General features: G+C 44.1%; 1 protein-coding gene across 1 annotated transcript; it reads left to right on the top strand.

Moving 5' to 3' along the window:
• Positions 1-15: 15 nt before the first annotated feature.
• DBI (diazepam binding inhibitor, acyl-CoA binding protein) lies at positions 16-8,033 on the top strand. The gene is made up of 4 exons (XM_005279851.4): positions 16-232; positions 1,915-2,032; positions 4,706-4,768; positions 7,758-8,033. Exons 1-4 carry the CDS (start codon positions 224-226, stop codon positions 7,829-7,831), a joined length of 264 nt encoding a protein of 87 aa, XP_005279908.2. The 5' UTR covers positions 16-223; the 3' UTR covers positions 7,832-8,033.
• Positions 8,034-11,921: the final 3,888 nt, after the last annotated feature.

Below are 11,921 nucleotides of genomic sequence, written 5' to 3'. Positions count from 1 at the left end.
GTTTCGTCCTGCCTTCCCGCCCCGATGGAACCGTGATTGGTCGCTGGACGCCGCGTCCCCGCCCCTATCCCGCCGGGCTCTGTGATTGGGCGGCGGGCGCTCTGGTGCTGGCTGAAGTAGGGGTTCTGTGGGCGAAGGCGGAAACGCTGCTGCACGTTGGCAGGAGGGTCCGAGCCAGTCAATCAGCCACACAACGAACGACTCGCTGCTGCCGGCCGCTGCTATGTCTCAGGTACGGGGAGCCCGCGCTGGGGGGGGAGCTGTCCGCGCCCCCCACGCCCCACCCGTTCCCTTCCCCTCAGCAAGGGTGGGGGGGGCACTTCACTGGCGTGGTCTCGCCCCTGGTAGATGGGAGCCCCTCCATTTTCCTTCCCCTCCCCCCGGCTCAGGGGGCGGCTCTGCCTCGGCGCTAGCGACGCCCCCTCCCCTTTCCGCCCTTCTCCCGGGGCTCCTTGCTCCCGCTCCCCGTTCCCAGTACGAGAGGCCTGGGGCGCGATAGCGAGCCGAGCCCGAACCCAGGCGGCTTGGGGCTCCCGCCGCCCCCTGCTCCTCGGAGGCCCTGCTGGGGCTGGAGCGCGCCAAGTAGGAGCTGCCGCTTCCCCCCAGCCGCTGCAGCGCTAAGCCCTGGGTCTGCAGGCGGCCGTGCGGTTGGGCAGGACCCTACTCCGACGAGCGTCCACTCTGCAACTGGGTGGAGCGCCCCCCTGGGGGGCTCGTGGGGAGGGGACGCATGCCCAGCACGGAGGTTATAGACGGTGTAGGGCACGTCTGCTGCATCCTTCTTGTTCTCCACCTCCCACTAACCCGAGGCCTGTGTAGTGCTGCTATTGCAAGTAGTTATGGGGGGTGGTATTAGCCTTACAGAGGGAGAGGCGTTTGTATGGGTGCAGAGGGTCGCATAAGGGCGTCCTGGGTGGTAGTGGAGCCTGAGCGAGCCCAATGTCCGTAGGGCTAGTAAGGTCATGGTGTGAAGATGCCATGGTGAAGAAAAAGTGGCCTGATTATCAAGATTCACACCGGTGTAACTGGAAGAAACACTGCTGAAGCCAATGGCGTTATGCTGGTGTCAAGGGAAAGAAGACTCTGTTCCAGAGGCTGCAGTCTTTCTCTTAACACATCCAAGAGTTCTGATGGCTTGGTAACAACTAGGACACAAGTTGTGGAGTTAGTAGCTTGCTAAAGAGTATGAGGACATGCTAACTACTTTAAGTTTGTGTGCAGGTGCAGCTTTATAAAATAAGGGATAGCATTTCCCTTACACAAGTGGCCCATAAAACACTTGTATAAACATCTGCTGTGTAACATGTCGAGACAATAAACTGATGGGGGTGGAGAGACTATGCAGAGAAGGGGCCATTCACTTGATGGATAGGGTGGGAAATGGCCAGTAATTACCAGCAAAAACGGTAGGTGCCAGCTGTCTGACTACATAATCTCAGAATCACTAAGTGAACTTTCTTAATTGGAGGAGTTAAGGGGTGGGGAAGCTTAACATTTTAGGGCTGTGTTCAAGGCCTCCTTTCTGCCAAATCCTCACTGCAGATTTCTCAACTTCTTTTCCCATGCAATATTTGTAGCAAACATCTCTGATCCTGCTGCTGCTTTCACAATAGTAGACTTTCACTCCTAATCCTACAGGGCACAAACTGGTTAGTAACATAGTTCAATTGACTTTTAATGTAAGTGTTACAATTATTAGCATTTCTAGCTACACAGAATGCAATGTTTATAATCTCTTGTCTCACCTTCATGTAAACTCCAGTCATGAGACTTGGTTTCAACTTTAATTTTTGTGTTCTTCGTGCTATTTTGTCATCTTCAAGCAGACCTTAGATTTGTCAGTTCAAGATTTAAACTAATATCTACTGGCAAGAGTGAAAACCAACATAGAAAACTTTTGATCTTTTCATTTAGGCTGAGTTTGATAAAGCTGCTGAAGAAGTTAAGCAACTGAAGTCTCAACCGACAGATGAAGAAATGCTGTACATCTACAGTCACTTCAAACAAGCTACAGTTGGAGATATAAACACAGGTATGTATTGGAAAGGAGTTCTAGGCTTGAGGAATAAAAAATGCTCAAACACTTTTCTCAATAAAGAGAGGTGCTCAATTAACACTAGCTCCTAATGGCTTTAGATGTACATCAGGCTTTCTGTAAATTACTTTTAAGTAGTGAAACTGAGTGGCGTGTAATGCAACATGACCCTGACCTCTAGCTCCCAAGTCACTGACCATAAACAACTATGCTCCTGCTTTTTTGAGCCAAAATCTCTATGGTGTGGGCAAAGAGTGGGTTTCTGAAAGTTTGGGAGTGCTACTGCTTTGGCATAACCTTTACATAGAAATGTACAAAATTACATGACCCAACCCTCTACTATTCAGCTGAGAGCTGCTTGAACAACATAAAAATGACCGGTTTCAGAGTGGTAGCCATGTTAGTCTGTATCAGCAAAAACGAGGAGTCCTTGTGGCACCTTAGAGACTAACAAACTTATTTGGGCATAAGCTTTTGTGGGCTTTTGTTAGTCTCTAAGGTGCCACAAGGACTCTTCGTTGTTTTTGCTGATAAAAATAATGGTGTTTTCTTACCCTGCATTTCATTCTCTTTATCATGTACTTTTTCCACTTGGCATTCTTAACTACTCCTGACCACAGGTCCTCCCATTTTTATATGCTGGAGCAGTACTGTTTCAACCCTCTATGTAGATGTATTTGGCCAGTAAATTGTATTGCACTCGATTAAGCAATGCCTCATTCAAATAAATAGGGTATTGATAGCTATGTAAATGCTTTCCTAAGCAAATAACTGATTGTCCTTATTCTCAAAACTTAAAGTAGCTGCCCCTAGTAGACTGATGTAGGGAAAAGCAACATAGTCTGGCACTAGCAGTAGGGTAGCTAATAGGTGAAAAGCAAGTGAACTTATTTCTGATCCTTTAAGGCCAAGTACAAGTTGTAATTAAAGGTTTTTCACTGGTTTGGTTTAGACTAGTGCAATTTAATGACACTTTTGACTTAAATCTGGCCTATACTTGCCTGTAGATGTAGAGGAGTATGCTAAGCATTAACTCAACTGATAACCAGTTTTGAACAAATACTAGTTAAACCACAGAAGTTGCACTGGCTGAGGTTAAATCAGTGCAACTTGTGACTATAGAAAACCCTAAGAATCCTGCATCCTTTATACAGCTGCTGTGTGAAACTGCATTAATTTTCAGTTTTGGGGCAGTTGTGACTAAGAGGCTATCTAGACTAGGAGAATAGCACTGATGTAGATGCTGCATCTATGGAAATGGGGCTTGAACTGGTGTGGTTTACCAGGGTAAATTGCAACATACAGTGGACATCTGCATTTACATAACTGTACTAGTATGAAAATAGTGTAGATAAGGCCTAACTAAAGAAAACCAAAGACAGCAGAAGCCATAAAAATTAAAGCAGGTGTGTACTGAAACGAGAAACTTCAGTCAGAGCTGGCTGTGGGATTGGATGAGAAACAAATCCTCCCACAGATGAGAGGTAAAGTGCTAAGCCTGTTCCACAGCTTTACTTACCTTGCGATGCAGACTTTCATCGTTTCCCAGTCTAATGATGCAAATGGTCTTAGTGGTCTTGCGTAACATCTGAAGTAAATTAAATCTAGAAATGGAAAAATACCAGCTGAAGCACTGGCCTACTGAACCAGTTAGTGGTGAGGGCTATCAGACATGGGTCTGGTTCCAAGCTGCCTGGAGTTGGCACACTGTAGCTTTAAGTGTGCACACAGAATGTTTTTATAGACAAACTTGCACTGCACTGTAGGCCTGACTCTGTAAAGGAGCAGAGGGGAAAAGAGCCAAGCAGTTTTCTAAGCTTAGGCTTCTGGCACAGCTTGGAATGCAAAATTACTTTTGTTCCAAGTCAAATTAGTGGTCTTGAAGTGTCCTGGCATGCCATTACAACGTGCATGGTTTTTAGTGGTGGTATTATGAAGCATCAGTTCATGTGGAGCAATAACCTAGTTTCCCATTTTGTTACAGGGGTGGAACTACCAACTAATGCTATAAGTCACTCCCCTGCTGTAAGGCTGGCATGAGTTTAATGCTCCACCTCTACATCTAGCCACTGGTCTCATAGCACTTACCCATGACTGCATATTAAATTTACCCATATTACATTTAATTGAGAACTCTGCCTCTTTTGAGAAGACCAAAAGCTGGAAGTTATTCTTGAGACTGGGAAGAGGTTCATATCACCTTTCTCTTGTCTATTATGCCATCTCTTTGCTACAATATCTTTCACCTCTCTTAAGAAAGATACAGTTCAGCACCTCTGCTGATGTAGCAGAAAACTCTAGGGAATAGGGAAACTGACATCATAAGATGACTAAACTGACAGTGCTGTCAAGTTCACAAAATAAACTGAAGGCTGTAAATTTATAGTAAACGAGTTCTCACCAACAATAGATAATAAACCTAGCAGAGATGACCATGTGGAGTGCTGCTAACAATAGAAAGTTATAATGTGCTTTCTCCAGCATCTGAACAAAATAGCTCTTTCTTGAGTACACTCTAATTCAGGAAGTATGATCTCTGAAATGAGAGACCATGTTACACAGAACCATCACATCAAGTGCAATCTCCTGAAAGGACATGAGAGATTCCCAACAGTGTGGTTTGTATCCACTGACTGTCTCTTCTGTGGCTAATAATATTGTCTGTCGTAGAGCGCCCTGGTTTTCTTGACTTCAAAGGCAAAGCGAAGTGGGATGCCTGGGATGCATTAAAAGGTAAGTTTTTAATAAAGATGACATGAAAACAGCAGGGTTGGTCACAAATCCTAATACTTGCTACTTAATGAATGAGTAGAAGTCTTCTATGGGCATGGCTACACTTGTAGTTGTAGAGTGCTGGGAGTTAAACCAGCCTTCGGAGACGGCAGCAGGGAAAATGCTGCCGAGTGTTTACACTCTTAGCTGGAAGCGCACTGGTGTGGCCACATTAGCAGCTCTTGCAATGCCACAAAGAGCCATGCATTGTGATAGCTATCCTGGCATGCAAGTGGCTGCAACGTGCTTTTCAAATGCAGGGGGTGTATGGACTGTGTGTATGTGGAGGGAGAGAGAGTGGGTTTTTAGGGGGGCTGAGAGCATGTCAGCATGCTGTCTTGTAAGTTCAGGCAGCAGCAGACCTCCCTATCCCCCCCGCCTCTCTCACTCAAAGCAAGCAGCCTTGCTTTGTCCCAGAGCAGATAAGCAGTCAGCTGTCACAAACGGAGCTTTGAAAGGGCATATCCACATTCCTACAGCGAGTTCAAAACAATGACAAGAGTGGCCACTTGACTTCAGGAGATTATGGAACATTTCCAGAGGTAAATCAGAGCGCAGTAATGTACCTTGTTCACACTGGTGCCGTGGCGCTCCAGTAGGGACGCAGCAAACATTATTCCACTTGCTGAGGTGGCATACCAGCAGTGCTGTAGCTGTGGAGTCAGAGCGCTCTACATGCCTTGCCAATGTGGACGGGTAGTGAGCTAGTGTGCCTGGAGCTCCTTTATTGCACTGTAACTCGCAAGTGTAGCCAAGCCCTATGACTACATGTCCAAGAGCATTAGGAGTTGCTGCTGGCAGGTTCAGGCTCACTTAAATACTCTGATGTAATTAATGGATAGTTAACACTGTAGGACAACAGACTTAACACTTCTAATGTGGTACTTCTGTGTTGGCATTGAACTGTTCCAATCAATACCTAACTACAAAAGTGCCCCAGGTTATTTATACATGTCTATTTTAGATCTTTATATAGCCATCACCATAGTATCTGATCACTTCAGTCTTTAACCTTTCCTCACCCATCCTTCTGAGGTGGGGAAGTACTGTTAGCCCTCTCTGCATATGGAGAACTGAGGCACAGACTGACTTGCTCTGCAACAGACTTCTTGTGTAAGCTTGGGCAAGAAATTGATCTTAGCCTGGCACTTGGTAGACCAGCACACAAACAACTGGATCATTCTTCCCCTCATATACTGTTGATGCAGTTACTATGTTCCATTGCATTAACTAAATTCCTCTTCCAATCAAGAGGGATTATCCTTGAGCCCTGAGTTCACCTCATCACTTCACAGATGTGAAGTCCCCCAGACTAAGGTTGCAGTATACCTAAAATGCAAACTGCTCTGCTGAGCCACCCTCTCCTAACACAGCGAGCGGTACATGTATTGCTGCTATTTGCACTATATCCAACTGTTGCTTTGGAGAGTAAGCTTGTGTCTCAAGTCATTGCTCAACAGTCATTGCAGAAAGAATGACAGATGCCCCTAAAAACAAATCAGAGCAGGTCTAATATTAGATCCAAACAGCCTGGAGTGTCCCTCATAACTTCCTTACAAGACTGCATGCCACCTAGTCACACAACAAGGAATTGTAACTTGGCATTAAGATGTCTTGTAGACACAGTAAACGGGCTTGTAACTGAACAAAGCTGCATGCTTTATCAAAGTACCTTCCAGGGGAAACCTGAAAGGAATGTAGGCTCCTTCTCTAGAAGGCAACACCAGATCACATGTGATACCAAATGATAACCTACAAAAGTGTTGTAAACTGTCCAACCAAGGATATAAATCCCACTTCTACATATACTGAAATTTAGGGTTTTTTTTTAAATATTTCCTGTCCTGCAGCTGCTTTGTTCTCCGGTTACAATTTAACCCCACCCCTGCTGGGGAAAGCCCTGTCACCTGGAAGTAGTCCGGGGCCCTGTCAGGAATGAGGCCAACCTACACTTCCTGTGATGCAAGGAATTACAGCTGATGTTGCTTGGGGCCAACTTGGTGGGGAAGAGTAACAACTCCACTTCTAACCCCAGGGCCCTTTTGTAGGTGGAGGTGAGAGAGGCAGGTAATGACTGCTGCTGGGAAAGGGCAGGGTACAGGATGGGTGACACTCAGTTAGCAACTTGTGTTCTGCAGGGGTTACCCCCATCATGGTTGTGCCCATAGCGCTAACCTTATGAATAAGATGGTCTCACCAGATCAGTGGTTTTCAACCTTTGTTTTTATTTGCAGACCCTTACATTTCAAATTGAGGTGTGGACCCCTTTGGAAATCTTAAACCGAATATGTGGACCCACACAGGTCTGCAGACCATAGGTTAAAAACCACTGCCCTAGATCAGGCAGGAGTGTAATATATTTTAATTTTGTGACCATTTAGGTTGCTGCTACTAAATAGCCAAGTAGTTGAGCGTAGGTTTAAAGATTCCAGCACACAGGTTGGGCAAACAAATGAATCCCTAGGAGGAATTGCAGCTACAAGGTGAGTGGCCCACTTTCATTCACTGAAAGTGCTATAGCATGCAAATTAGAATGTCTCCCTTGAATTGCTTGCTATGAATGGGTTACGGCCTCCACTAATCTCATGATTCTGTGGCCTACTCAAAGTATTCTGACTACTTGGTAATATTTTACTGTTCCAGTTGAGTTCTTACTACTCTACTGCAGTATGAGGCTTACAGGGCTGGCTTACTCACCAGCCCTGTAACTTCACAATTCACTTCAGTTAATACAAAGTAATTGGCATGAAGGAACTTCCAAGGAAGCAGCCGTGTATCCTCTAGCTGCTTTAAACTGGTTTGCCCATGGTTTCTAGTGCAACATAGATCTTACTAGACAACTGAAGTGGGGAGAACTTGGTGGTTTAAGTGTAACAAGTGGCTATTACAAGTACTCTGAGGAATATGACTGAATGTTTGTCTTCATCTGATGCATGTCTTCTGATTTCAGGAATGGCCAAAGAAGAGGCAATGAAAGCTTACATAGCAAAAGTGGAAGAATTAAAGGGCAAATATGGCATATAAGAATTGCATCCACTCCCCACTTGTGGACCTGAAATGTGCCTTATTTCTTAATACACGGGATAACTGATTACGGGGGGTGACTGGAATGTGGAGTGTACTGTAGTTTGAGTTCTGCAATTCAGATTAAACTTCTAATTGTAAATTACACCTAATGAATTGGGTAGCTTTACCCTGTGAATCATTAAAGTACATTTGTTACTTATTTGTGGTGGCCACTTTAATACAGGGATTTGGCTACCATTTGCTCATCTCCACCTGATAACTGACAGTGATAATTCTTTGTCCAAAGAATAGCTATGATGCAACACTTTAAGTTTCTTGTACTTCTTGTTTGTCATTACAAAACTGAAGCTGCTAACTATCTGTTTCCAGAGCTGTCCTGCCCACTAGAGGGCTCTAATAACCTTTCATAATGCAATAGTAACACTGGCTTCATCAAAATTAAACAGTAATTGTGGCCACAATTACTATCTCTGGTGTAGAGGAGACACTTGATGGGTAATTTGCAATTACTATAGGCTAGAATACTTGGAAGTGTGCTACAATAGTCCATGATAAACTGGCTAACCTTAAGACTACAGATTTAAAAAAATTTTTAAAGCTAATGTTAAAAAACATTCTCCATATTCCTACTAATATGGATTTCTACACTGACTCTGCTAGGGCTAGTGCCCTTTACCCAAGCATGCTTGATTTAAGCCATTAGAAAGCCTTCCATCCCTCACAGTATAATCATCTACATAGCATGCTTTGAGGATCTCAAAGAAATGACCCAAGTGGGGAAATTCTCATGTGTTGGAAGAGGGAGGGCAGGGGAGATTTCTGGTAATTTGCCTACCATTCTGCAGTCAATAACTGATCTCTGTACCCAGTGCCAATCACTAAAGCATATTGTTGGTTATATGCCATTCCCTCCCATCTCCCTTTCTTTTAATGTTAAATAAAGACTAACAGCCTTTCCCTCAGTCTAGATACTTTAGTTTGTTGCTGTCATTACCAGCATTGTAGTACCAGTTGACACCATCTCAAACACCTCCGCAGCAATAAAAATCTTACCTGGGAAAATCCTAGGCCTAGCTTTCAAAGGAACACTTTCAGGAGCATTTCAGTATCTTGTTTCAGTGGTTGTTTTGTAGCAACTTTCTTTTCAAAAGATGAAGCCACAGCATGGATTAAAGACTGTCAGCTCAGCATGACCATGAATGAGGATTGCTGAGAAGTCAGATAACTAAGTAGGTTTTTTGTTTTGTTTTGTCTTCTCTCCCCCCCCTTTCCCCCCTTAAAAAGGTGAAAAGTAACCCACACCCTCTTGCAGGATAGATAAAAGTAACACTATAGAGTCTATCATACTAGCTGCTTGGACATAGAGGAATAGTACATGCTGCAGGTACAATATCATGGGTAAATAGGATGGGGGCCCTTTGCCAGTTGTCCTCAGGTAAGCCTAGGGGTAGTGCACTCATGATTTTCTAAATTCATGGAAGTGCAAGGATTAGTGGATTCCAAGTAGCTGACTGTCTATATTTTGTTCATGTTAGTTGTATCTTTCTTAAACTTCAGAAAATCATTTTACTCTCAAATCACAGCTACCTCTGTTCCAGCTCCAATGCCAGCAGAAGGCTAAAATGGCTCGACCTCAGTTCCTTCCATGGATTTGAATGACCCTGGCCCACTGCTGTTTTAACTTAAAAGGTTCTGTTGTAAACTTAGTGCTGTAGTTCAGCTTTTCAATTGGAGCAGGGGTGGGAGTGGGGAAACGACCTTCTTTAAGATAGAACATTTATGGGGGTTTTTCCCTCTCCTTTGTTTCCTCCTGTTTCATGTCTCTCACTCCCTGCCTCTTCTGATTTTTCTCCCCTTTGTTGGAAGCTTAGTGTGTTTTATCATTTCCCTAGTAAAACACACAGGGTAGGAGTGGCAGCTCAGGTTAACCCATGAGATAACTTTGATTCCCTGCCAGCCCTAAATGCTTTAGGTGGCTCCAAAACTCAACAGCTGTAGTTGTGAAACCAGTGATCCTTAGCTATTTCCATTAGCTATTGGAGCAGAATCGAACTACTACTAGCAAATACTTCCACACCTGCTTTTATCTGCTGGAAGGGTTCATATTATTCCCTAACAGTTTGCTAATATGTCTTTTGTCGGACATAATTGCCACTTGCATGGCATTTTCAGCTGCCAGAATCTCTACTAGTAGAACAACCAGATCATCTTATGGATAAGGTACATGACTGGGCCTTGGGAGACTGAGCAAATCACTTAATTTTCCTCTTCCTCAGTTCCTTGTTTAAAATGGGATTGTAAGTCTTCTGTTCTCCCCCTTTTGTCTACTTAGATTGTAACTTTTTGGCAGGAACTCTCATGTCATATGAGGCATTGCAGGGTGGGGCCTTTAAGCACTATTGGCTATTTATAATAAAGTAGTTTGCCAGTATCTGGGACTGACACAACTTTCTGGTAGTAAGCAGCATTGGCAAGGCTCCTGCAGTGATGATAGTGTTTCCTGAATCTCGTTCACTGTCTTTGTTCTCCATCTATGTTGTTTAGCTTGGTCTTCTATATCCTGAGAGTTTGTGGGCCATATTTCCATCATGAGAAGATGCCTGTGCATCAATATCTTTGATCAAAAACATCTGAAGGTATCAGCAGTTACGTCCATCTGCATCTTGATTTCCTGAAATATTTTCATGCATGACTGACCATTCTTTTCTCAATGCAATGAGTAATGTTGCTTTTCTGGCAACTGCTTTGGCTTGTGCGATCTCTGCTGCATCCAGAGTCGGCACAAGTTTTCTAGCAGTTGTTACAAGTATCTGTCTTAAATTCATCTAAAAAGCTCTCTGCCCATTAGCTGGTGTGTAGTGCTAGTTGAAACATAGTTTCCAAGCCATGAGAAATTCTGGTATTTTGACATTTGTTTTTGTTCTGAACTGGAATGAAAACAAATTCATTTTTCTACAAAACAAAATGTTTGGGGAAAAAAAATTTAATGCAGAATATAAAATTTCAGAATGAAAAATTCTATTCCTTATCAAAATGCTTCATTTCAATGTTTTAAACAAAATTTCATCAAAATTAAAATGTCCCTATGAAAAGTTTCAATTTTGACAAAATGGCATTTTCCAGTGGTATAATGTTCCACTGGAGACTTTTTACCAGCCCTGCTGGTGTGTGCCATTTTAGCAGCTGCGGAACAGCAAGACTCCTTGGAGGATGAGTACCAGGAGGCCAGTGAAGAGAGCTGAATCCCAGAGATCCCGGCTTTCTGAGGAGGACTGTGACACCAGCCAACTAGAAGGGGGGCCCAATTCCCATCCTCCAGTAACTGAGCCTGATTCCTAGGTAGCAGCCCAGGCTAGGACTGATGAGGCAGATCCTATTGAGGAAACTTCAGCCTGTATCTATCTTTACAATTTATTATTATTGTGCCATATGGCTGTGCTACCTCTGTGCCATTATAAAATACATAGGAGATCTCCATTAATTTATCTCCTAGAACTGGAAGGGACCTCAAAAGGTTATCAAGTCAGCCCCCTGCCTTCGCTAGCAGGACCCAGTACTGATTTTTGTCCCAGATCCCTAGGTGGCCCCTTCAAGGATTGAACTCACAACCCTGGGATTAGGATTTCTGCCCCTCCTACCCAGTACATTTTTCCAGAACATTGGCTGCTCGAGCTGGGGAATTGGCCTCTGTCTCCTACTAAAGCCCTAACTAGTGACCACAGAGGGCACATGCCCATTTACCTATTTTCCTTTCTCCTTCCCTCATCTGTCCTGCCTGCAAATGCACCCCACTCCCAACCCCATTTGCCTGCTCAAACTGGTGACTGGCAGCATGGTGCAGCCGCAGTCTCTACCCCTCCTACAGCAAATACGAATAATGAAAACAACCATTTGGGTGAAATTCAAGCTTGGCTGGAGGCAGCAGTTACAGGAAAAGAAGTTTGGTGTTCTGTTTCCAAGAGGTAGACAGCGATATTGTATACCTGGAAAGCTACACTGACTACAGCTCCCTGCTGAGGTATAACTGCCCTGGAACGCATACACTTACAGGAAAAAACATAACCTTAGGGATAGCAAAACTCTTAAT

The sequence above is a fragment of the Chrysemys picta genome, chromosome 11, assembly GCF_011386835.1.
Source record: "Chrysemys picta bellii isolate R12L10 chromosome 11, ASM1138683v2, whole genome shotgun sequence".
NCBI lineage: Eukaryota > Metazoa > Chordata > Testudines > Emydidae > Chrysemys > Chrysemys picta.
The sequence above is the reverse complement of the archived record's forward strand: the minus strand, read 5'-3'. Positions and strand labels throughout refer to the sequence as shown.